Source organism: Cnephaeus nilssonii (assembly GCF_951640355.1).
Source record: "Cnephaeus nilssonii genome assembly, chromosome: 7".
In the NCBI taxonomy this organism is placed as follows: domain Eukaryota; kingdom Metazoa; phylum Chordata; class Mammalia; order Chiroptera; family Vespertilionidae; genus Cnephaeus; species Cnephaeus nilssonii.
The window spans coordinates 83,206,273-83,232,067 of NC_137078.1; the positions used below are offsets into that span (position 1 = coordinate 83,206,273).

Consider the following 25,795-nt stretch of genomic DNA (forward strand, 5'->3'; position numbering starts at 1 on the left):
GGGGTGTGCAGGAGGCAGCTGATTGATGTTTATGCTCTCACATTGATGTTTCTCTCCTCTTCCTTCCTCTCTCTCTAAAAATCAATAAACTATTCTTTAAAATATATATATATATATGCACATGTCTTAAAGATTTATATTAAAAATGGAATACCAAGACAATAGAAATGAGAAGTCAGGTATAGAATATATAGATTATATCCACTAATTTATTACTTTATTCTCTTATTTTTAGTTCTTTATATATAAAAAGTAAAAAGAGCAAAGCAACATACAACCTGGAAAACATTGAACCATATAAACAGATTTGGTACAGAGTCACTTTAGCATAAAGAGCAACCCAGTTCTAAAAAGCGGAAAAGTTTCTCACTCTTTAAAAAAGGTTATCAGTTGCTATTGATTTAATGGTCTCCTAGGATCACTTCCAACTTCATGTTTTTTTTAATATATTTTTATTGATTTTTTACAGAGAGGAAGGGAGAGGGATAGAGAGTTAGAAACATCGATCAGCTGCCTCTTGCACACCCCCTACTGGGGATGTGCCCGCAACCAAGGTACATGCCCTTGACCGGAATCGAACCTGGGACCCTTGAGTCCGCAGGCCGACGCTCTATCCACTGAGCCAAACCGGTCAGGGCCAACTTCATGTTTTTTTAAAAAACATATTTTTATTGACTTCAGAGAGGACAGGAGAGGGAGAGATAGAAACATCAATGATGAGAATCATTGATTAGCTGCCCCCTAGCTGACCCCCCACTGGGAACCAAGCCCACAACCCCAGCATGTGAACTGTGACCTCTTGGTTCACAAGTCCATGCCCAACCACTGAGCCGCACAGGCCAGGCTCACCTCTTTTTTTGATGGCCGTTTTGACAAGTGCCTTTGTGAGAGGATCTAATCCATTTGGAAACTTGGCAGCCAAAGATAAAGTCAGTTACTATATTTCTTCTAAGAGTTATTGTAAAGTGTGTGACGGTGTGACTACAGAACTCAGAGTTTACATGGTTGTGTCTTTTCTCGTTTTTGTGTTGTCTGCCATTAGTTTTTTTGCCTATATTGCATCCCAGGAATGACTGTCCATTCATCCAACATTGGTCAGTCTTCTTTTATAGAACCTAAAACATTCTGGCTTGGAATACTCTGCCCAGAAACCATCTCCTATAAGGAAGTAATTGGTCCTAGCACTATTGGACAGACAGGTGGGAAAAGATGTTTGATGGAGCTTCTTTTGCTTGGAGCTCTATTTAATAGCTTGCTTTTTTATTTTTTTAAATATATTTTACTGATTTTTTACAGAGAGGAAGGGAGAGGGATAGAGAGTTAGAAACATCGATGAGAGAGAAACATCGATCAGCTGCCTCCTGCACACCTCCCACTGGGGATGTGCCCACAACCAAGGTACATGCCCTTGACCGGAATCGAACCTGGGACCTTCCAGTCCACAGGCCGATGCTCTATCCACTGAGCCAAACCGGTTAGGGCTAATAGCTTGCTTTTTTATTTGTTTCTTTAACTAACATCTTATTTGTAAAATTCCTCATTAGAAATTCATGTAAAATAATTATACTGAGGAAAACAGTTAACTAAATTTAAATTATGAAGAATTATTAACTCACCTATGTGAGGGGATCAAATCTCAATTTGTTTCATTCATTCTAAAGATACTGTTTTAAACATTTTGACCTTAGCCATTAAAAATTTGCAATGATCTAATTTAGGTCAATTTAAAAATTCTGGAAGGTACAGGAAATAGTTAAATTAATTTGTTCCTGAAAACAAAACAAGCAACGAAGGAACAGAAGCCTTTTTCTGGAACCTGGCGGAGGCTGTTCCTATACTAAATTTGTCATTAGGATGTCTCCATCCGATTTATATAAACCAAAACAAAAACTTAGTTTGAGACTAGTTCCTGTCTATCCTCAAGGTTTATTTAACCAAATTAAAGATGATTTGCATTCATTTTAATCCCAAACTTGATAAATATTTTATTAACAACCAGTAATACTGCTTCCAGGTATTTTTAGATCATAAAGTGGCTAATCTGTTTTTACAAATAACTGTTATATATTATCTCAGACCTTTACATAAAATTGCCTTTTGCAGATTTATTAAAATTTACTGAATCAAGAAGTACCTAAAATGTATTTTCACTTAATATCATAATATTATGTGGGTTACTAACTTAAATATATGTATGTTAGGGTTTTTTGTTTGTTTGTTTCAAATAAGAATGTCCTTGTCAACTTCCCTGAATCATGCCCCATTTATATTTCAAAAATCAGTTATAGAGGTTGGCAAAAGTAATTTCAAAATAATGTGCATTTTTTTATTTTGAAAGTTTTTACAAAATGAGTATATGAAAATCAAATACACGATACGTATTAACTAAGTAGACAATAAAGACTTTGATGTGCTGTGTGTGTGTGTGTGTGTGTGTGTGTGTGTGTGTGTGTTGATGGTGGTTTATGTTGCTTCCAATATGTGTGGATATTATTGGCAAAGAAATTAGATGAATTCCCTCCTGCTCAACATGTGGTTGCCCCCTCCCTGTCTAAGCACTACAAGAATGCAGGCCATGATCACACAAAGCTGCATGAGGCTAAAACAGCATTTTCCTTTTCTCTGGTTTCAGTCTGATGGGCATCCCAAGGAAACAAATGCTATCCACAGATGCTCTTTGCTGCTTGTCCAAACACGTTTGTTATCAGCACTGGCCTGGCAGGACCTGATGTCTGATCCCAGCGAGAGGTGTGGGAACTAGGAACCAGGCATTTCATCTCTCCGTAAAATGGCATTGGACTACTATCTCTACTGTCCCTTCTATTTCTCAATCCTTCATTCAATGGCCCTGTCCTGTATCTATCCTGGTTTCTGGCTATTAACTAGTTTACCTGGCCAGTCAAGACTCAATCCAGATGCAGGGGGGTTCCTCCACGCCTGTCACAGTAACAATGGCTTTGTTCTATCTTATTACATTGGATTACATAATGCAAAGTTATCTGCTGCTGCTGCTTGCTTATTTCTTTTTAATAAGAAAGCCATGGCATCTGATGCATTATTTCCTAAAGACTGGGATATTCTAAAGTGTTTATAGTAGTTTTACATACCTAAATGAAACAAGTAACTTAAACACTGTTAATGTTCAAAACCACTGTTTAAATTGTTTATAAATTGTATCCCAAAGCTAGAAGTTTCCTGGATGGGAAAGATACAATAGCAGTGGCTTAGGTAAGAAAGCCTTCTCTGAGGCCCTAAAACTGGGCTCGGTGCTCTACCCAAGCACTCCCGGGGCACCCTGTCCTTGCCCCTATTGTCACGCCCAAAACTGTGTTGCTTAATCGCTAGTCTTCCTGATTACTCACTGCAAGTTCTTTGGGGGCAGAGATTTTGCTTGTTCATTGATGTGCCCTAGTGCCTGACCCATAGTAAGGACTACATAAATAGTTGTATAACTGTTGAATAAATAACCTACTATCCTCACTTATCGATCTGTCAAGGAGCAACAGAAGCAGGCAAAAGTAGTGCCACATGACATGATAATAAGAGGCACCATTAACAAGAGCCTAGTGTTTGGTGGTTGCGAGGTGGACATCGGTTCCCCTCGAAGTGTGACTGATGGGATCCCCAGAAATTTCCTTTAATGTCCCTTTATTATGTCATATTACACCTGCCTACTAGGAGTAGCACCAAAGGATACATGACATTTTGACAGGAACATTTTGACTATTTATTCAACTCTTACACATATCTCAGCAAAATTTGCAAACAGTGTATTAATCACAAGCAGCTAAGTACATAGAATAAACTCTCTTCAAGAGAGGAAAAGTTAGTTGGTGTTGGCTATATTTTATTTTTATATTTTTATTGATTTCAGAGAGGAAGGGAAAGGGCAATATAAACATCAATGATGAGAGAGAATCATTGATTGGCTGCCTCCTGCACGCCCCACACTGGGGATCAAGCCCGAAACCCGGGCAAGTGCCCAGATTAGGAATGGAACCGTGACCTCCTGGTTCATAGGTCAATGCTCAACCACCGAGCCACGCCAGCAGGGCGGTGTTGGCTATATTTTAATAGGAAATTCCCCTGGTTATATTTTATAGGAACTAGATGGACTATCTATTGTGCAATTGCTTAGCATACTGTTTGGTAAAGGATTAACAGAACCTTTTCTCCTTCAGTGTGAGAATTTGACCTCTGGTTAACTTCCTAGCTCTGTTCCCCTGACAATCTACTAAAGAGTAGTATGTCAACTATATTGCTAGGAACATTACCTATGGTAGAAATGACCCCTAACTGGTAAATTGCATTCAGACTGGGAGAACTATAAGTACCTGACAGGAAGCCACGGCCCTGGGCTTCCCTAAGAACAGTGATTCTTGGAATAAACATGTCTTTCGGGGCCCTAGAAGCTATGACTGTGGAGTTGTTAGAAAAGATACTTGCTCCCGTGGGATAAGAGGCTTTTTAGCCAGGATAACTCCCATACTTGCCTGATGTGGGTCGTCTCCTTGTTCAAAACTCAAGTGATGAACATAAAAATTGCTCCCAAAAATCACAGTTGTCAATGAAGAATTGGCAGTAGTAAAATTATCTACCTGGAGAGTCTACCTCTGCTAAAGGTCCTCCTTAACGTAGGAAGGTTCTATATCATGTGATCATGACGGCGTGATTTAAAATTAGGACATGTTAGAAACCAACCAAACTATTCCTGCCAAAAATTTTTTTCCCCATTTGTCTCTACAGAAGCATTATTTGAAGAAAAGAATTCAAATTTTCAGCACTATAATGACAGGTTTGAGGAACATAGTAATAAGGGATGTTGTGGAAATACTGAATAAAAATGAATAAAAACACTGCCCTTCAGAAGCAACTGAATAAAGTGCTCCTTTTTTTGGGTTAGAAGATAGTGTGATCACGTGAAAGCACAAGACAAGCTATAAAAGAACAACACCAGGAAGTACAGTGGTAATACTCAAAACAGAGTATAATAGGATTTCTCACCCACCCAACCCTTTGCCCCCTCTCAGAGATAACTCCATTGTCAATGCACAAGGGACACACATTAAAAACCTAGAAGTCCAAATGAAGCAGTGTGAATTCAGTTGACCAAAAGCTGCTCCAGTCTCCCCCAATGCCCTCAGAATCAGCACATGGAGCCTTACCTGTTGCCTTTCTATGGGGTTTGTCGCAACATCAATTAACAACAATAACAAAAAACCATCACAGCATTCTGAACCACCAGAATACTCAATGCCACAGCATTCTGCAGACCACTAGGGTCAGTCATTTTCTTAAGGAATACTCAAAGTCTAACGGCTACCAAAATATTTACACCAGAATGGCATCTTCCTGCCAAATGACCAGAAGTCATGATGCTCTATGTCATTTCTTAATTTATTACAATTATAGGTCTTATTTACATTCCTCCCCAACCCTTCCTATGAAAGCCTGATCCCTTCCCCCGAGAGAAAAACTTTCCAAGGATGCCATTTTTAAATTTCATTCGAAGTAAAAATCCTGTTCCCATTCATGCAATATATCTGATGCAGGATAAAAGTATCCTTTGTGAACTTGGGCAGAAAGATGTCAGAATACAACCTAAATCACAAATAGTCTGTGTTGGACCCAACTGTGAATTTACTTATTATAAAAAATATCACCAACAACACAAATTACACCTCAAAGACACTGTGCAGATTATAAATACTGATCACCAAATGTGAACATAAATTTAAAACAAGACAGTTTGTGACCTGATAGTCCAGACAAAGATCTCCTTTAAAAGTGACAGAATTCAGTGATCTTAGTTACTACGAATGTCAACACACAAACTCTAGACAGCCAAACAGGAATGCAACAATCTAAAATACTATGGAAAAAGAGAGTCACTTAAATAGTAAGCTTCATGTTCCGCTTTCCTTCCAGTGATTCTGCTACTTGAAATTTTAATAAAATGATAAAAGCCTAGAGTAATTCTGGGGGTATGAATCTCAGTCAGAATTTCTAAGTTTCCATATCACAGACCTAATCAGGTTATGGGCAAGTTGGGAATAATTTGGCCTCCACTCTACATTTTGCTAATCCACTATTTTCCAAAACTTGTGGGAGCATAAGCGTTTATTAATATTTTTTAAATTAAAAAAATCAATAAGACATGTTTTTATTGATTTTTAGAGACAGAAAGGAAAGAGAGAGAGAAACCTCAATCGGTTGCATCCCACACGCACCCTGACAGGGGACTGAACCCACAACCTGGGTATGTGCCCTAACGGGCAATTGAACCCGTGACCTTTCAGTGTACAGGACAATGTTCCAACCAACTGAGCCACACCGGCCAGGGAAGAGTCTATTTATATTAAGAAGGTAAAAGGTAGCGTAGCTTAAAATATAACACAAAATTAAGTTCACTCATTCAAAGTCATTTTTAAAAATCTTACTTTTTACTGGGGTTTCTTAACCTTGAACTCTTAGCATGTTGGGCTAGATAATTCTTTGTTGTAAGAGACCATCCTATAAGTTGTAGGATGTTTAGCAGCATCCTTTCCTCTACCCACTAGATGCTAGCAGCTCCCCGCCCCAGTTGTAACAATTAAGAATGTCTCCAGACATCGCCAAATCTCCTCTGGGTGGCAAAATCACCCCCAGGTGAGAATCACTGCCTTACAATGAAATCTCTAATGTAAATTTTTTTACTTTGCACCCAGTAATATGAATAGGTCATGGGATCACTGAAGAGGCTCCTTGCTCTACCAGATAAACTAGGCAGAGAAGTGAAATTGTGAGGTAGAAAAGTCTTTTAAAATATCAAAAATACTTTAAACAGAGAGAGAAAAGCAATCAAACATAACTCCTTGCAAAGTATAGCTTCTACACATCCATTTAGGTTTGCCTTTCGCTAAGATCCCTCTATTAAAACAACAGCTAATATTTTCATTTTAGGTTTAAGAAAAATGTTGCTGGTCCTAAATAAGTTCCAATTTGCACCTCTTGATCTAGAACAATAATTTTGAAACTATCTGTGGTAAAAGAGCATTTTTTCTTTCTTTTTCTGTTAATCCTCACCCGAGGATATTTTTTCCATTGCTTTTCAGAGAGAGTGGAAGGGAGGGAAAGAAGGAGGAAGGGAGGGAGGGGGAGTAACATCAATGAAAGAAAGATACATAGGCTGGCCGCCTCCCGCAGGCACCCAACCTGGGGCGGGAAGCGAACCTGCAACCCAGGTACATGCCTTTGACTGGAAATCGAACCCAAGACCCTTCATTGCCCAGGCTGATGCTCTAACCACTGAGGCATGCCTGCCAGGGCTATATCCTATAGATTTTTTAAAAATATATTTTTATTTATTTCAGAGAGGAAGGGAGAGGGAGCAAGAAACAGAAACATCAATGATGAGAGAGAACCATCAATTGGCTGCCTCCCACATGCCCCCAACACCGGGGACGAGCCCACAAGAGCCCTTAAGAGCCCACAACCCAGGCACGTGCCCTGACCGGGCATCCAACTGCCTGGGAATCGAATTGCGACCTCCTGGTTCATAGGTTGACGCCCAACCACTGAGCCACTCTGGCTGGGCTATACCCTATAGATTTTTAAAAGATTACCTATAATAATATAGAACTGCTAACACTAAACACTAAATACATTTTCTGTTTGAAGACTCATTAACTTCATTTAGTAAGAGAAAAATAAAAGTACTATCTAAAACAGGTTGGGCCAAATCCTGCTTACTGCCTATTTTTTGCAAGTAAAGTTTTATTGGAATACAGCACACCCATTCTGAATTCTCCAATCACTGAGCCACACTGGCCAGGGCACAAGACCAGTTTTTAAATTTCCAATCTACTGCAGACCAATACGTGGTCCTGCTGTGTGGACTGGTATCAAACAACTCAGAGACCAGCACCTGTGTGAAGACCACAGTTTGAGTCACACTAGCTAAACTTTAACTTCTACTGAGTAGTTTAAATACCTTTGAACTCTTCAATGACTAGCATTTACAAGCCAATTTATGATGTTTTGATGATCTTTTTGTTTAAGAGACAGAAAAAAAGTGATTTTACTACCTTTTGAAACATAACTATACTAAATTAAAGGAAGAAAAAGGGATTTCTTTTATTTTTTTCAAAGTTCAAAGGAAATTGTTTTGTTTGCATACTTCGTTTCATTAGGGATTTCTTTGAAAATCCATTTTGGATACCTTAACATAAGACAAAATTATGAAAGTGCCTTAAATATTTTAAATCCCTAATATTTCCTGCTCTTTAGCCCTTTAAAGAAGTACGGCCTTTTGTCGGAATAACTGGATGGCTGCTAAGTGGGGAAAAGCAGACTGGTTTTAAAAACCTGTACTTCCACAAACTTCTCTTTCCTTCCAGCGGATCTTTTAAAAGGTAAGCACTGTAGAAATATAACTTGTTTAGATAGGCTTACCCTTTCCCTCCAATTAAAGTTCCATTCATAAACTAAGTGAAAGGATGCCGGTGGTAGCTACAGTTCCAGCAGTGTGGCCTTTGGAAATGGCTCGGAAAAGCAGGGGAGGATTTTTAGTTTTGCCCAGATGATTTGTTTTATGATCACAAAACAGGTTACATGTGTGCAGAGAATTGTCAAATACCAAACTAAGCAGGGAAACCATCCAGACCTGGGCTCACAGGGTCCCTTCTCGGGGCAAACTTAAAATTTAATTCAACTGGGCAAGTCAAAGTGCCATAAGAAGGCTTTGAGCTTATTTCCATGCTTATATGCACACAAACATCCCCAGCTTTTACAGTTGCAGTCTTAGATTTAGAAAGTAGCTTTTACAATCATGTATAAGGCAGCCCCGCCTGCCTTGTACAATAAAGCTTTCTCTTAAATACTTCGGAAAATTAGAATATGGAATTCATTAGGAGAGGCTTGGCAGAGGTAAAATTATTCTCAAAACTTAATACATCCTTGCCCACCTTTTCAGGGAGAAGAGGATGACCACAAAGGAATGCAGAGATTGAGACACTATGAGAACAAGCATGGGGGTTTTCTTATCTTTCTCCTAACCACAGTTCAGGTGCACAACAGGAAAAACGGGAAGCCTGAGGGCCAGCCTGGACTCACTCAGAATTCAGGGAAGGTCAGCAAAGCCCTCAGAAATCAAGGGCACAAAACTACAAACTCATTAGTCCTTTGAGTCACAAGATCCAACCTCTACTAGGTCATCTAACAAAAATGCAAATATATTGACACTGAAAAAAATGTTCATCTCAGGGTTCCACAAAACTGAACAAATGGTGTCTTTCAACCACAGAATGAGCAATAACAAATTCCAAAACCTCTCCCCACCCATCTGCTGCTACATGAGTGTCTCTCGATCTGTTAGGTTGGGCTGAATTTGTGGTCTGTCGTCAGAATCATCTCCGGCAGGGTCGTTTTCCTCACCAGACTCCACATAGATTGGCCAATCATTGTCTGTGTCACTCTTTTCTTGGCTTTCGGATGAAGCCTCCACCAGGCTAAGGTTGATGGGCATCAAACTGTACTCATCATCATGTGTGTCTGCAACGCAGGTGCAGCTGTCACACAGCCCAAAGCGCCTCAGCCCCTGTGACAGGTGATTCGAGAAGGTTCTTCTGCAGCCCTTGCAGATGATTGGACAGTTGGATCTGTGGACCTAAAACCACAAGTAGATATAGTTAATGTCACAGAGATGGGGTTGAGCTGTGACCTTCAAGGCCCCATGTGATGTGGGCCCTGGTTGACCCTCCAACCTCATTTCTCTCCACTCTTCCCCTTATCCCATCTGCCATATTCTCAGCCTCACCAACGTCCTTTCTACCCCAGGGCCACTGGACATCGTGGAATGTGCCCTCCTCCCCATTGCCAACCCCTGCTCCTTACTAATGCCTTTCAAAGAAGTCTTCTCTGATGCTCCAGGCCAGGTTAGGCCCACCCCCCCCCCCCCAGCTCTATAGTCTCACCTATGCTTCTTCCTTGATATCTGTGGGGGATATGTTCCTAGATCCTCAGTGGATGCCTAAAACCGCAGGTACTACCAAATCCTATATAGACTATGTTTTCTCCTTTACATACATACCTTTTCACTTAAAGGAAGCTCTTTATGGCTTTCCTTTGGCATATCCAAATTGCCAGCATGCTAGTCTTGTGTTCTGGGGCCATTATTAAGTAGAATAAGGGTTACATGTGCACAAGCACTGCAATACCACAACAGTCAGCCTGATAACCAAGACAGCTACTAAGTGACTAATGAATGAGCAGGAAGCATATACTAGTATAGTGCGGAGACACCATCTAAGAGATGATTCACATCCTGGGTTGGATGGAGCACGGTGCGAGAGATTTCATCACACTACTCGGAACATCATGCAATTTAAAACTTACGAACTATTTATTTATGGAATTTTCCATTTAGTATTTTCAGATCACAGTTGACCACAGGTACCTGAAACTGTGGAAAGCTAGACTGTGGATAAGAGGAGACTACTGTATTTTTAACAAATCCTGGGTAAAATTCACTAAACTGTAAGTTCCAAGCTGGCTGTCCTCTGTCACATGTGTTACTCTATTCCTATTGCCAGGCATATTCAGGGCACTCGGTGAACTGGTCAGGATGTTAGGCATGGCTTCTATGTACCTTGGGGTGTTTAGTTATTAGGGAGGCAGATTTGCTAGACAGTGTATTCCCCAGATGTGCTAGCCAATGCTTCACCCTTCCTTGCCTTTTATATTTGCTACCCCACACAGCCCCAGGGGGTCCCCTGTGTAAGGAACTATCTTTCAAATGTGTGCACTCTTCAGGAACTCCAGTCAAAAAGGGCTCTGTGAACCAATCAGAGCCTCTTTTGGAGAGCTATGGATGTGGGGTACATGCAAGCAGCAGAGAAAAAGAGGCTGATGCAGAAGAAGGGCCAAAACCATGATACCCAGGTTGCTGGAGCTGCCATTACACTCTGACCAATGTCCCTGGTTCCCATTAGGTTTCCTGGGCTTCCTATGCTAAACCCCCACACTTGAGCCAACCTGAGTGTGTATCTTATAACCTTTCAACCTGCCAGGGCTTATATAATGTGGAAAAGAGAGGAAATGAGGATTCCAACCAATAAAACATCTTAAGAAGCATCCAGGGACCTATTGCTGCCAAGAGAGACTGTAGATATAAATTGGGAGGAGCAGGGAGGGGAGGGGCTGAAGAGAGGGGGGGCGGACAAACAAACAAAAACTTAAGTCCTTGGGAGAAGGCCATTCTCACACAAGTATGCTGGGGCCCGTACTGACAGCAAAGGCAGTAACCTTGCACTTATCTTCAATCTGGATTCTTTTTAAAAAAATATATATTTTATTGATTTTTTTTACAGAGAGGAAGGGAAAGGGATAGAGAGTTAGAAACATCAATCAGCTGCCTCCTGCACACCTCCTACTGGGGATATGCCTGCAACCAAGGTACATGCCCTTGACCGGAATCGAAACTGGGACCTTTCAGTCCACAGGCCGATGCTCTATCTGCTGAGCCAAACCGGTTAGGGCTCTTTTTTTTCTTTTTTAAAAAAATACATTTTATTGATTTTTTTTACAGAGAGGAAGGGAGAGGGATAGAGAGTTAGAAACATCAATCAGCTGCCTCCTGCACACCTCCTACTGGGGATGTGCCTGCAACCAAGGTACATGCCCTTGACCGGAATCGAAACTGGGACCTTTCAGTCCACAGGCCGACGCTCTATCCGCTGAGCCAAACCGGTTAGGGCTCTTTTTTTTCTTTTTTAAAAAAATAGATTTTATTGATTTTTTTTTACAGAGAGGAAGGGAGAGGTATAGAGAGTTAAAAACATAAATCAGCTGCCTCCTGCACACCTCCTACTGGGGATGTGCCTGCAACCAAGGTACATGCCCTTGACCAGAATCGAACCTGGGACCCCTCAGTCCGCAGGCCGACGCTCTATCCACTGAGCCAAACTGGCCAGGGCTGAATTGTACACTTTAAGAGGAAAACTTTATGGTATGAATTATGGTTCTGAAAGTATCCAGCCCTAACTGGTTTGGCTCAGTGGATAGAGCGTCGGCCTGCAGACTGAAAGGTCCCAGGTTCGATTCCGGTCAAGGGCATGTACCTTGGTTGCAGGCACATCCCCGGTAGGAGGTGTGCAGGAGGCAGCTGATCGATGTTTCTCTCTCATCGATGTTTTTAACTCTATCCCTCTCCCTTCCTCTCTGTAAAAAATCAATAAAACATATATTTTAAAAAAAGTGTACAGCCGAAACCGGTTTGGCTCAGTGGATAGAGCATCGGCCTGTGGACTAAAGGGTCCCAGGTTCGATTCCGGTTGAGGGCATGTGCCTGGGTTGCGGGCACATCCCCAGTGGGGGGTGTGCAGGAGGCAGCTGATCGATGTTTCTCTCTCATCGATGTTTCTAACTCTCTGTCCCTCTCTCTTCCTCTCTATGAAAAATCAATAAAAAATATATATTTTTTAAAAGTGTACAATTCAGTAGTTTTTAGTAGTCACAAGATTGTGCAACCATCTAATTTCACATTTTCACTACCCGTGTGCCTACTAATGTTCACCTCTTTCCCATTCCCACCTGCCCCCAGCCTCTGGCAACCCCTAATCTATTCTCTATCTCCATGGGTCTTTCCATTTTGTACATTTCATATAAATGGAATCATACAGCCCTGGCTGGTTTGGCTCAGTGGATAGAGCGTCAGCCTGTGGACTAAAGGGTCCCAGGTTCGATTCCGGCCAAGGGTACATGCCCAGGTTGCGGGCTCGATTTCCTCCCCAGTAGGGGATGTGCAGGAGGCAGTCAATCAATGATTCTCTCTCATCATTGATGTTTCTATCTCTCTATCTCTCTCCTTTCCTCTCTCAAATCAATAAAAATATTTAAAAAAATAAAAATAAATGGAATCATACAGTATGTGGTCCTTTGTGACTGGCTTCTTTCACTTAGCATGTTTTCAAGGTTCATCCATGTTGTAATGTGAATCAGAACTTCATTCCATTTTATGGCTGAGTAACATTCCGTTGTATAGATACACCTTTTGTTTGTTCATCCATCAGTTGATGGACATTTGGGTTGTTTCCACTTGTTTACTATTATGAATAATGTTGCTATGAACATTTGTGTGCAAGTTTTTGTGTGATTGTGTGTTCAATTCTCTTGGTTATATACCTAAAAGTAGAATTGTTGAGTCCTATAGTAACTTTATGCTTAACTTTTTGAGGAACCGCCAAACTGTTGTCTATAGCAGCTGTACCATTTTACATTCCCACCAGCAATGTATAAAGTTTCCAATTTCTCCACATCCTTGCCAACATTTTGCTATTATCCATTTTTTGATGATAGTCATCCTAGTGGGTGAAAAGTGGCATTTCATTATGGCTTTGATTTGCCGATCTGACAAAAATATAGATATACTTTTGATTCATTCACACGGGACAACTATTGTTGTGTTGGCTGTTGTCAGTTTTTAATTTGACAATCTAAGGGGAAAGAGGTCAGTGCCCCTGACTACACAGTCAGGCATTGCATGTTTTAAAAATTCTTGCAGCACACCTATGTGCCTCTTGCAGCACACTGGTTAAAAATTGCTACGTTGGACAAATGTCAGGAGCCACCCCCACACACACCACAAAAGATTTGCCAGCTCACTTACGCTCAGGGCATGGCTCCGCAGGTGCTCCTGTCGAGTGAATCTCTTGCCACAGATCTCACAGGGGTAGGGCCGCTCACCCGTGTGTGAGCGGATGTGCCGCTTAAGGATGCCCTTCTGTTTGGCAGTGTAAGGGCAGAAAGGACATCTGTGGAGCTTGATGGGGACCACCAGCACATCACCTAGGAAACCAAATAGATTAATTTAGCTGTACTGTAAGCAGCAGCAACATTGGCCACGCCTCTGATGGGTGGGATCTGGGGCTGCAGAATGCCACCAGCGCAGATCATGAAGGTGGATCAGACTTCTGGACTAGGATTCACGTTTTGACAGTAGCTCCTCGGAAGAGCTTCCAGGCATGTTCAGAAGAGGTTTGCTATGATGCAGACTTAAATTGTTGGAATTCACATTAACTCTCTATATCCTAAATCATCAAATATCCAGGAATTCACTTAAATCTCTTTCCAACTCTTTTTATTTGTTTGTTTACCTTGCTCATACAACCATTAAGGTGACACATGTATAGAAACTGTTCCTTTCAAGCCCTGGCCAGTTTGGCTCAGTGGATAGAGCGTTGGCCTGCGGACCGAAGAGTCCCAGGTTCGATTCCGGTTGAGGGCACATGCCTGGGTTGCAGCTTCGGTCCAACGTGCAGGAGGCAGCCAATCAATGACTCCCTCTTGACATTGATGTTTCTATCTCTCTCTTCCTCTCCTTTCCTCTCTTAAATAAATAAAAATATTTTTTTTTTAAAAAAAAAAACTGTTCCTTTCAAGTTACAGGCGTTACCCTTACTGCAGCAAGACTTATTCCCTCTATCCATGCCCTTCAGGATAGATATATCTGGAGCTCAGGGAAAGAAGGGAAGAACACAGTTTTGAGAGGCAGCAGATTGAAGTGGTTGCTTTACCTGAGCCCTGCCTCTCTCTTGAGCACTCTACTTCCCTTAACCCATAGCCCACACCCCTGGGTTGGAGGTGTATAGAGTCTCTTTTGTGCTTCACTGTCAATTCCAGACCACTGTCCCTCCTTTGGCCTCAAAAACTCTAAGATCTTGCCCAGCTGGTGTGGCTCAGTGGTTGATTCCAGGTCAGGCACATGCCCAAGTTGCAGGCTCAATCCCCAGTATGGGGTGTGCAGGAGGCAGATGATCAATGTTCTATCTCTCTCTCCCTCTCCCTTCCACTCTCTAAAATCAATAAAAATATACATATTTTTAAAACCCCAAGGTTTTTTGTTTTTTTAAAAAAATGTATTTTATTGATTTTTTACAGAGAGGAAGAGAGAGGGATAGAGAGCTAGAAACATCGATGAGAGAGAAATATCGATCAGCTGCCTCCTCCACACCCCCTACTGGGGATGTGCCCGCAACCAAGGTACATGCCCTTGACCGGAATCGAACCTGGGACCCTTCAGTCCGCTGGCCGATGCTCTATCCACTGAGCCAAACCGGTCAGGGCCCCAAGGTTTTTTAAAATATATTTTTATTGATTATAGCAGGACATTATGCTTTGACAGTATCTGCGAATGCTGGGATGAGCAACATGGACATAGAACTATTGACCATCTCCTTGCCCAGGTCTCCCAGCTGTATACCATCTTGTGCGGAGGCCAAATTAAGCTCCTTAAAGCACAGCTCCTGTCTATTCCCAAGCTCAGAAACTATGGAAAATCTCCCCTGTGCCTACAGATAAAAACCTCATCTCTTAGCTTTCAAGATTTTCCATGATCTGACTCTAGTCAACTTCTTTCTATGTCTCTTCTTATCCGCAGATGCCACATTCATAAAGCCTCCCTGATCTCCCAGTAGGAAGCCAGTTCTCCAGCTTTTGGACAATTATGAAACACTTCCATTTGTCTTCCAGCCCTAGTACCTTTAGATCATGTGATTACACAGGTCTTACCTCCTCTAAGTTCTTTAAGGGCTGGATTCATGTCTGACTTATCTTTGTAGCTTCATCAAGAAGCTACTCAAATATTTGAGCAAATAAATGAATGACCAGACCGGCTTGCGTGGCTCAGTGGTTGAGCGTTAACCTATGAACCAGAAGGTCATGGTTCAATTCCCGGTCAGGGCACATGCCTGGGTTGTGGGCTCAATCCCCAGGGTGGGGCATACAGGAGGCAGCCTATCAATGATTCTCTCTCATTATTGATGTCTCTCTCTCTCACTCTTCCTTCCTCTCTGAAATCAATAAATATATATATATTTTTAAAAATGAATGACCAAACAAATCAGTCCTACTCTGTGCCTTGGCACTTAGAATAAGTTTAGCCTGGAGTTATGTGAGTGGAATAAAAACCTGGCAGACAACAGGTATGGCCAGGGGCCAGGGTGGCTGCCTTGCCACAACACCCTGTAGTTGGAAACCTGACTTTATAGGCTAATAGACAGGACTTGAATGAAGATGGCATACAGCTGAATTACTTTTCGATACTTGTACATACAGGCAGAGGGTGTTGAAAGACAAAATCACTGCAGTGAAATCCTCTATCCACTTGAGCTGCCTTCAGTTTGTTTAATGAGTGCAGTGAAGCCAGGCCAGGTTTCTGGTTTTAGCTGTGCCACTTACCAGCCCTGCATTCTCAGGAAACTCACCAAACCCTTCTGAGTCTCAGTTTCCCTACACTTCCTTGGCCAAACTCACGGACATGACGAAGGTCCAATGAATGTTAAAGAGTGATTACAATCTGTGAGGTGCTATTATGTACACGGAAATGAGATTTCAACAAGTTCCCATAGTGTGTTCCGTGAAAGCAGCTGCTACCTTCTAAATGTTGGTTAAGACAGTGTCTCTGAGAACCCAAAACAGCATTTTTAAGTTTTTCAAGTCTAATTGTAATCAGACATACACAGTGTTCTTGCTTCAAAAAAATGAAATTAGCCCGGCTGGCGTGGCTCAGTGATTGAGCATCGACCTATGAACCAGGAGGTCATGGGTTCAATTCCCGATCAGGGCACATGCCCGGGTTGCGGGCTCGATCCCCAATAAGGGGTGTGCAGGAGGCAACCAATGCATGATTCTCTCTCATCATGGATGTTTCTCTCTCTCTCCCCCTCTCCCTTCCTCTCTGAAATCAATAAAAAATATATATTTTAAAAAATGAAATTAAAAAAAATCTAAAGACAGCTCACCAGTAACAAATAAAAGCAGCTGATCTTCCTTATTTAAAATACTTTCACTGTTCCATGTTGAAGGGGGTATAAGAATTTTGATTCATTAATTTCTTGGCTTCAGGTTCTAGAAGCTACAGGGTACTTTTATCAGGAAGGTGACAGCCAAGTGTATTTCTATCTCCTATGAGACATTTTACAACACAATTAGCTCACTATTACAAAGAGCTAAGTCATCTTTCAGAATTGTTCAGGAACACAATCAAGTTCTCTTAAAACAAAAAAGCCTTAAAAAGTATATAAGAAATGTATTCACATGAAGAATTAAATATTGAATGTCCTGAGAGGTTAGATTGCTGTCCAACATGGAACATGGTCATAGTAAAATGGAACTTCCAGATTATAAACAATGGAAGATAGAAGGGTTACCATTAAAAACTATACAGGAAAAGCTGGCTGTATGAGGGCTATGGGGACTGCAGTGAAGCTTGGAGATACATGGGTGGCTTAGCAAACAATGTTTCCTTTGTTAGTTCATTATTAAAAGGATTTAAATGAGGATTTTCTGCATTTGTGGTAGCTGTAGGGCCTGAATATTACCTGGAATCCCAGAATAAAGATAAGAAGCATCACTGAGATAATACCTAGAAGTATCTTAGTGGTTTAATTCTCTTATAAAAATAAGATTTCTTCCCTGGTCCAGCGTTGCTCAGTGGTTGAATTTCAACCTATGAACCAAGAGGTCACTGTTCGATTCCGGTCAGGGCTCCATCCCCAGTAGGGGGCATGCAGGAGGCAGACAATCAATGATTCTCTCTCATCATTGATTTCCTATCTATTTCTTCCCCTCTCCCTTCTTCTCTAAAATCAATAAAAATATATTTTAAAAAATAATGAGATTTCTTCACTGTAACCTACTCATCTGGTTGTTTGTCTCTTAAAAAATACTAGTAAGCCGAAACCGGTTTGGCTCAGTGGATAGAGCGTCGGCCTGCGGACTCAAAGGTCCTGGGTTCGATTCCGGTCAAGGGCATGTACCTTGGTTTCGGGCACATCCCCAGTAGGGGGTGTGCAAGAGGCAGCTGATCGATGTTTCTCTCTCATCGATGTTTCTAACTCTCTATCCCTCTCTCTTCCTCTCTGTAAAAAATCAATAAAATATATTTTAAAAAAAATACTAGTAAGATTCAATAAAGAGTACATGCCAGCCATGGCTGGAGTGGCTCAGTTGGTTGGGCGTAGTCCTGTGCACTGGGAGGTTGCCAGTTTGATTACTGGTTAAGGGCACATGCCTGTGTTTCAGGCTGGATCCATGGTAGAGGCCGCTGATTGATGATGCATTCTCATATCGATGTTTCTCTCTCTCCCTCTCCCTTCCTCTCTGAAATAAATAAAAATATATTAAAAAAAAAAAAAAAACAGAAACTTACTCACATGAAGCCAAATGCCAATTCTAAAATATTCTCAAATACATCATACCATCAACCATGACACGTTACGAATGTCTGTTATGTGTCAGGCACCATAGTTGACACAAAGAATAAATTTCCTATTATATGTGAGAAAAAAATTATGAAAACCATCTCAATTGGTCCTCAACCCTGTGAAAAAGGCAAGACAGGGATGATTAGCTCCTGAACAAACAAGTTCACAGAGATTTAATGATTTAACCCAGGCGTCCTCAAACTACGGCCCGCGGGCAACATGTGGTGTTTTTGCCATTTTGTTTTTTTACTTCAAAATAAGATATGTGCAGTGTGCATAGGAATTTGTTCATAGTTTTTTTTTAAACTATAGTCTGGCCCTCCAATGGTCTGAGGGACAGTGAACTGGCCCCCTGTTTAAAAAGTTTGAGGACCCCTGATTTAACCAAAGTCCCACTGCTGGTTAGTGGAAGACAGTAGATTCTTTCCATTTCTTCAAACTGCCCTCAACATGCTTATACTCTAGTTGGAGAGGTAAAATACTAACATACATGAAGAAACAATGCCCTACTCAATTAATACCTATTGGTTGTGATGGTGGTGGAGATAATGCAGTGAAAGTGGTGGCAATTAGTGATGATGATGGTGGTAATGATGATGGTAATGACAATGACAATGATGACAATGATGATGGGAGACTATCAGGCACAGATACGGGTGCTAAATGACCAGCAGAGATGATGAATGCTAATGGAACTCACCTGAATCCTCGCCATACCAGTCAGCCTGGACATCCATCATGGAACTCATGGCTCCTCCTACACCATCTGGTCTTCCCTCCAAACTCCGAGAAAAGTGATGATCCGCATCATCTTTGCTCTGGACAGCGCCGTTGCGCAAGAGGGCCTCCAAGAATTGCTTCACGTGGTAGTTACCGTAAGACATGTCCATGGGATGGCTACTGGGCAAACCCTCCTCCATGTGGGCCAGGCTCAGTGGAGCAGCATATTGCTGGAGCTGCTCACCAACCTCCACCTGCTCCACTTCGTCAGCATCGAACTCCACCTTGGGCTCTATCGGCTTGGGCAGAGTAGAGAGGTCACCGTCAGCTGAGCCGCTGCCCTCGCTGTCTTTCACCACCGGTTCCAGGGGGTGGCAGTCACCACAAGGGGATTCCTTTGGACAGTCCCCACACTCTTCTTCCTTGGCTGTAGAGGAGACCAAGCTCTTGGTATCACAGGAGGCCCCTTCCGTGCCTGAACTAGGGCTCCCACTGTCAACCTGATGAGCTGCTGCAGCTGCAGTTGCCGCTGCCACCGCTGCAGCCACAGCAGCCTCCTTCTCCATCTTTCGGCAGATATCAAAGGATGACCTGATATATGTCTTGCAGAAGTTTACCACATCATTCATCTGTAGGTAACTGGCGGCCGACATAACTTCAATCACGTTTTCCCCACACAAATCCAACTTCCCAGAATACAGGAAATCTAAGATGATGGAAAAGGCATCGGAGGTGACAATGTCCAAGGAGGCGGTGCTGTGCCGCCCGCTGTCCTGGATATAGTGAATGAGCAGGGCTCGGAAGTAGCCGCTGTTGGCAAACAAAATATTCCTGTGGGCCTTAAAGATCCGCCCTTCCACAATGATGCTACAGTCACAGAAAAAATCCCGCTTTCGCTGTTCATTCAACTCCCCCAAGAGCTTGGCATAATAGGATTGCATCTCCATGTCTTCACCAGCTGCTGCTGCTCCGGAGTAGCCTGTATCTCTGCCAAGATTTTTAAAAAGTTGATTCACAAATCTCAACCTTACAAATAAGATGTTTACTTTTAATATTTTTAAAAAAATTTTCCCTGCCCGGCTGGCGTGGCTCAGTGGTTGAGCGTTAACTTATGAACCAGGAAGTCACGGTTCAATTCCCAGTCAGGGCACACGCCCAGGTTGCGGGCTCAATCCCCAGTGTGGGGCATGCAGAAAACAGCCAATCAATTATTCTATCTCATCACTGATGTTTCTCTCTCTCTCCCCCTCTCCCTCCTTCGCTGAAATCAATAAAAATCGATTTAAAAAGAAAAATTCTTTCCCAAACATTGGTTCAGTAGTGTCTTTATGATGTGGGCTGTTTTGGACCTAACAGAAATAAGAGGTTGTCCAACTGAGTTAATTTGTGAAAAACAACAATTGTGTGTGGGCACAGTACATAGTGTTTGATTCTTTCAGTGAATTTTTATTATAACTCTGTGACAAGACACCAATATTGTCCCCATTTTTCCAATAAGGAAATTGAAACTCAAAGAAAATAGGAACCCTAGCTGGTCTGGCTCAGTGGATAGAGCGTTGGCCTGTGGACTGAAGGGTCCCGGGTTCGATTCCAGTCAAGGACACATGCCCGGGTTGCAGGCTTGATCCCCAGTAGGGGGCATGCAGGAGGCAGCCGATCGATGATTCTCATCATTGATGTTTCTGTCTCTCTCTCCCTCTCCCTTTCTCTCTGAAATCAATAAAAATATATTTTTTAAAAAAGAAGAAGAAGATAGGACATGACCCAGCTGTAACAGAGCCAGGACTCAAAACCAACCTCCAGAATTCATGGTCTGATGCACTACACTTACTTTTCTTCAAGGCTCAAAATACAGATAACATCCAAATCTAAGAATTACAGTTCGGCCAGCTGGTTTGGCTCAGTGGATAGAGCGTCGGCTTGTGGACTGAAGGATCCCGGGTTCAGCTCCGGTCAAGAACACATGCCTGGGTTGCGGGCTCGGTCCCCAGTGTGGGTGTGAGAGGCAGCTGATCAATGATTCTTTCTCATCATTGATGTTCCTATCACTCTCCCTCTCCCTTCCTCTCTGAAATCAATAAAAATATATTTTAAAAAAAGAATTACAGTTTGGTCTACAGCGTCCTGATACAGAACTTAGAGACTGGCAACCAGTCTCAGCTCACATCTATTATTATCACTTTGTGGAAACATTGGTAAGTTCTTGGGCTTGCCAGCATGCATTCACCATTCAGCTTTGACTGTAAACACCCATCCCCCAATCTTGGCCAATGATCTTTGCATCTAGCTGGTGCCAACCCTAGGCTCCACCTTCTGACCACAGTGATTGGCTCAGAGATGGCCACGTGGCTTGGTCAGAGTCAGTAAAAAGCAGTGAAATGTTTACTAGTCCTTCCAAAAAAGATTGCTCTGCTCTGTGAGCAGGTGGGATGTGAGGGATGCTGCTGCCACAGCAACAGGGGAACCAGCCCAACAAAGCCCAGCTCAGGCAGGAGCAACAGATAGAACCCAGCTGAGTCCTAACTCCTGCTGTGCCAGAAGCCAATTAAGTCCCTTTGCTAAGCTGATCTGAGTTGGGTTTTCTATCTCTTGCAACTAAAGGCTCCTAACTACCCTTGGTTCACTCTTCCGTATTTCTATGTCCTGGCCCTTGTCCGTCTGTGGACTACAAGCCCTCTGAGGGCATGACCCATGTCTTATTTATTTGATATCCCCCACAGCACCTGGCAAATACTTTGGACAGGTAGGTGTGCTAAATACAACGGAATACTGTTTTCATAACTGGTAAGTAGAACCGATATAAATCAAATTCCAAATCCTTCTGCTAAAATCCCACCTGTGTATATGACTTTGCACGAATATGCATGAATTTTTTCTGGAGGGTTATATAAACACGAGTTACCTTCTTCCCAGAGCTCCTCCTCCATCTTTTCCCATCACACAAACCACAGAGCCATCTATCAATACCCCTTTTATTTACTGACCCATGAGCTCAGAGGAGTTTCTATAACCAAGTACATCATCTCCCTTTACTACAATCGCAAAAAGCCTAGTTAGAGCTGCCAACCATAGCTAACAACTCTTTAGCATGCTTCCTTTCTACAAACGCAGCACAACAATGCCTCACCCAACCAGAAATCAGGCACTTTCTCCCCCCCCAAAAGGGTCCTTTCACTGGCAAAAATAGATTCCCCGAGGCCTAACACACTAATGGCACAGACTTTATTCATAAAAGACCCACCACAACCTTATTAAAGGGCAATTTACACCTACTTACACATATGGATAGCAAGTGATGCATTAAGTTTGGAAACTAGAGAGTCAATTAGGAAGAGAAATGAAGAGGAGCCTCTATAAGCAAGTAAACTGACAAACTTCAAAGTGAGAACTGACAGGTGGGAAAAGGTAGAACAGTTCTAAAAACTTCACCTAGGGATTTTTAAAGTGTCAGCCTGAGGCCACTTGGCTAAGGGCATTAAAGGCTCCTAGTATCCAAAATGGCCTAAGGACAGCACTAAATTACAGCCCAGGGCTGTCATTGTTGGACCTAAGTCATCAAGGAGACTTTTATATTTTTATATTATTTTAAACTCAAATTATGTCATAATTTTGGAAATTTTCATTGAAAGTAGTTAAAATTAACATTTTGGTTCAAAAAGGAAGGGAACTGTCAGATATCTGAAAAGTTCTACTATTCCCAAATAAATCAACCCTGAAAGTTTTCACAGGATGAAGGTTTCCCTGTCATTCTCACCTCTTCCAATAGCTCCAAGCAAGCCTTCCCAGCAGTTCCTGCCACTGCCTTTGACAATCAAAATGACAAGGGAGCCCTAGCAGGTTTGGCACAGTGGATAGAGCATCGACCTATGGACTGAAGGGTCCCGGGGTGGATTCCAGTCAAGGGCACATGCCCGGGTTTTGGGCTCAGTCCCCAGTAGGGGCGTGCAGGAGGCAGCTGATCAATGACTCTCTCTCATCATTGATGTTTCTATCTCTCTCTCCCTCTCCCTTCCTCTCTGAAATCTATTTTTTAAAAAACGGTAAGGGAGCCCTGGCCAGGTGGCTTGGTTGGTTGGAGCCTTGTCTGGTACACCGAAAGGTTGTAGGTTCTATTCCCCGTCACATACCTGGGCTGTAGGTTCAATCCTTGGTCGGGGTGACTCTGGAAGGCAACCGATCCATGTTTCTCTCTCACATCAATGTGTGTGTGTGTGTGTGTGTGTGTGTGTGTATCTCTTTTCCCCTTCCTCTCTCTCTAGAAAAATCAATAAAATCACCTCCTCTGGTGAGGATTTTAAAAAATGGAAAAGGAAAAACAAGATACAGGAAAATGCTACATCTAAATACCACACTGTATTCTTCCTCAGAATTTAAAGAAAAACTTGTCTGACTGGTAAAATTACATTTTTTAATGTGAAAATATCCACTATTGATGGGAATATAATTTTGAACACCATTTTAGAGGGGAATGTAGCAGTATTTACCTCAGCTTAAAATGCACACATCTTTTTCTTTTTTTTTTTTATCCTCACCCGAGGATGTGTCTTATTGATTTTTTTGGAGAGGGGAAGGGAGAGGGAGAGAGAGACATAGATATGAGAGAAACATCGATCTGCTGCCTCCCACACACGCCCCAACCGGGGATTGAACCTGCAACCTATCTACGTGCCCTGACTGAGAATCAACCCGCAACACACTCCAACTAACCAAGCCTCCCAGCATGGTGCAACCATGTTTTTAACGAGCTAGAGTTGTGTGTTTTTATGTGGAAAAGGCCACTAAGATATAGTGAAAGAGAAAAAGACAAGATGCAAACTGTACAGTCTGATCCCATCTGTGTATATGGTTTTGCTGATACATGCATAAATTTTTTTCTGGAAGGTTATATAAGCAAGAATTAACAGCAGATGCCTTTGAGGAGAGGGACTATGGTTAAGAGATGTGTGGAGGGACCTTCCCTTTTCCTTTGCAACCTCTGTACTGTTAGTATGTTCCACTATATACCTGTATTACTTTTGTTTTTATTTCTTAACAAAGAAAAAAAGGAGGAGCAAATGGGGTAAGTAGTCGGCAAACCAGAAAGATAAATATCTAAGTAGGCACAATACTTCTGAACTTGTAGAATGGTCTTATCTTCAGGGCCTCCTCCCAGGGCACTTTCATTTTTTCACTGGAAGATGCTCCTTTTCAACAACAGTACCCCAAATCCATTTCCTTTGGCTTTCTCTCTACAAATACTCTAAATTCTATTGGCTCATGCAAATACTCCCTGACTTTGCAAAAGTCTATCCACATACTTTCTTCAAACCTTTCCTCAGACCTGCATTTGGCATATAACGTGAAAAATTTGTTCACATTCATCTGACTTGTCCTCGGTGCTCTGCACCCCTGGGACATGCTGAGGACCATCCCCTCTCCCAGGAAAGCAGCTCTTCGGGCACAGTGCTTGCAGAAGTACATTTATCCACACTCTGGCAGGGACCCTCCCAACCTTCCCACTGTAGCTAGTAACTTATACACAATGTCTGACACAAGGAAGATGCCAGGAACATTAAAATGAATCTAGTACTACATAGGGCCAGTCCTTCAGGAGAGGGCAGATGCCAACACTGCAGCCTGCAGTAAACCCCCACAGTCCCCTGAGGGGATCCTACCTAGCCAGGTCACAGGACTGTCTTCATTCAGGCACCAAAAGCAGCCTTGAATTCCAACCACTGACTCTGACACGACTCCTCCAGGTTCTCTGACCTGAGAATAATAAAAACCTGCCCATCAATTGTTAGCATTCTCTGAGCACTACTTCTCATGAGGCACTGTACAAAGTACTTTACAAACACTGATTGATTTTAACCTTACAATAACCCAATGCAGTAGCTACCTCGTTACATCCTCTTTTTCAGAGAAAATTTCAGTTCAGATTTACAGACAACACGCCCAAAGCTCAGACTGGAACTGAGATCGGTTAGATCCCAGAGTTGACATTCTTAACCATGCCAACCTGACTCCCCAAACCCTCCAGCACACAATAAGAAGGCTTTGGGGAGTCACTCCTTTCCCCGACGCATGGAGTGGAGGAGAACGACAAGGAAGAAGTTTCCATTTACACAGAAAGAATTTCAGGGTCAGTTGAATCTTTGGTTCACCTGCTACATTGTTCACAGCACCAGGGGATCCTCCCCGTCCAGAGCCAGACGACCGGAACTAGTTAATGGACTCTGTCTTCGGCCCGGAGGGTGGGGAACCGAGGCCTGGCCCCTCCCGTGGCCTCCGCGGACAAAGTGACCAGCGCTGCGGTGAGCACTGCCTAGCGCCCCCGCAACATCCGGATGAACCTACGCCCCACCGCCCGGTGGACCACGCGGGGGACAGCCCAAATCTAGGGAAGGAGAGGGATCTGCCCCCACGACCCCCCTCCCCACACTAAGGGGAGGCTGGATGGGAGTCGGTCATCCAGCACGGGTTTGCGCGGCGGGGATCCCCGTAGTCGCCAGGGCCGGGCGGTCGGAGGGAGGCCGACCTAAATGGGGCTTCCTTGCCCGCTGACCCCCGGCCAGGGCCGACCTTCGGGGTGCCCCAAGCCAATGAAAGCGGCAGCGTGACCCCGCTTCTCGGATCTCACCTTCCAGTGGGTTCCACCAGCACCGCCACCAAGCTACGCACACAGACACGCCCCCCGCTTTCATTCACTTGTCGCCTCCTCCGATGAGAAGCGGGGCAGCCAACCAATCATGGGTGTGGCTGGGCTCGGGAAGGTGGGCCTTCGCCCAGCCAGTTAGCCAATGGCGGGGCGCCCTCTCCGGAGGCTGCGCACTGAAGGCTCCAGTGCTAGTGGG

General features: G+C 42.9%; 1 protein-coding gene and 1 pseudogene across 5 annotated transcripts; one reads left to right on the plus strand and one right to left on the minus strand.

The window, feature by feature from the left end:
• Positions 1 to 297: 297 nt before the first annotated feature.
• Positions 298 to 25,627, minus strand: ZBTB8B (zinc finger and BTB domain containing 8B). 4 transcript variants are annotated; one of them, XM_079778340.1, is made up of 5 exons: positions 25,582 to 25,616; positions 24,617 to 24,710; positions 18,943 to 19,949; positions 13,646 to 13,824; positions 298 to 9,646 (listed from the first exon to the last, which is right to left on the minus strand). In XM_079778340.1, the coding sequence occupies exons 3-5, from the start codon at positions 19,907 to 19,909 to the stop codon at positions 9,329 to 9,331; spliced, it is 1,464 nt and encodes a 487-aa protein (XP_079634466.1). In that variant the 5' UTR covers positions 19,910 to 19,949; positions 24,617 to 24,710; positions 25,582 to 25,616; the 3' UTR covers positions 298 to 9,328. The 4 variants fall into 4 exon arrangements, with proteins under 4 accessions (XP_079634466.1, XP_079634467.1, XP_079634468.1 ...); XM_079778341.1 differs by lacking the exon at positions 25,582 to 25,616 and adding an exon at positions 25,106 to 25,567; XM_079778342.1 differs by lacking the exon at positions 24,617 to 24,710 and having other exon boundaries at positions 25,582 to 25,627.
• Positions 17,123 to 17,718, plus strand: LOC307102712 (NADH dehydrogenase [ubiquinone] 1 beta subcomplex subunit 3-like; annotated as a pseudogene). The gene has a single exon. The product of its transcript is annotated as an NADH dehydrogenase [ubiquinone] 1 beta subcomplex subunit 3-like (transcript).
• Positions 25,628 to 25,795: the final 168 nt, after the last annotated feature.

Bases quoted from the DNA above. Each gene is read 5' to 3' on its own strand.
- ZBTB8B (XM_079778342.1), bottom strand. From the start codon at position 19,909: ATGGAGATGCAATCCTATTATGCCAAGCTCTTGGGGGAGTTGAATGAA. The intron at 13,825-18,942 runs GTGAGTTCCATT...TTGGTTTCCTAG, and splicing joins CTGGTATGGCGAGGATTCAG to GTGATGTGCTGGTGGTCCCC. The intron at 9,647-13,645 runs GTAAGTGAGCTG...TTGTGGTTTTAG, and splicing joins TGCGGAGCCATGCCCTGAGC to GTCCACAGATCCAACTGTCC.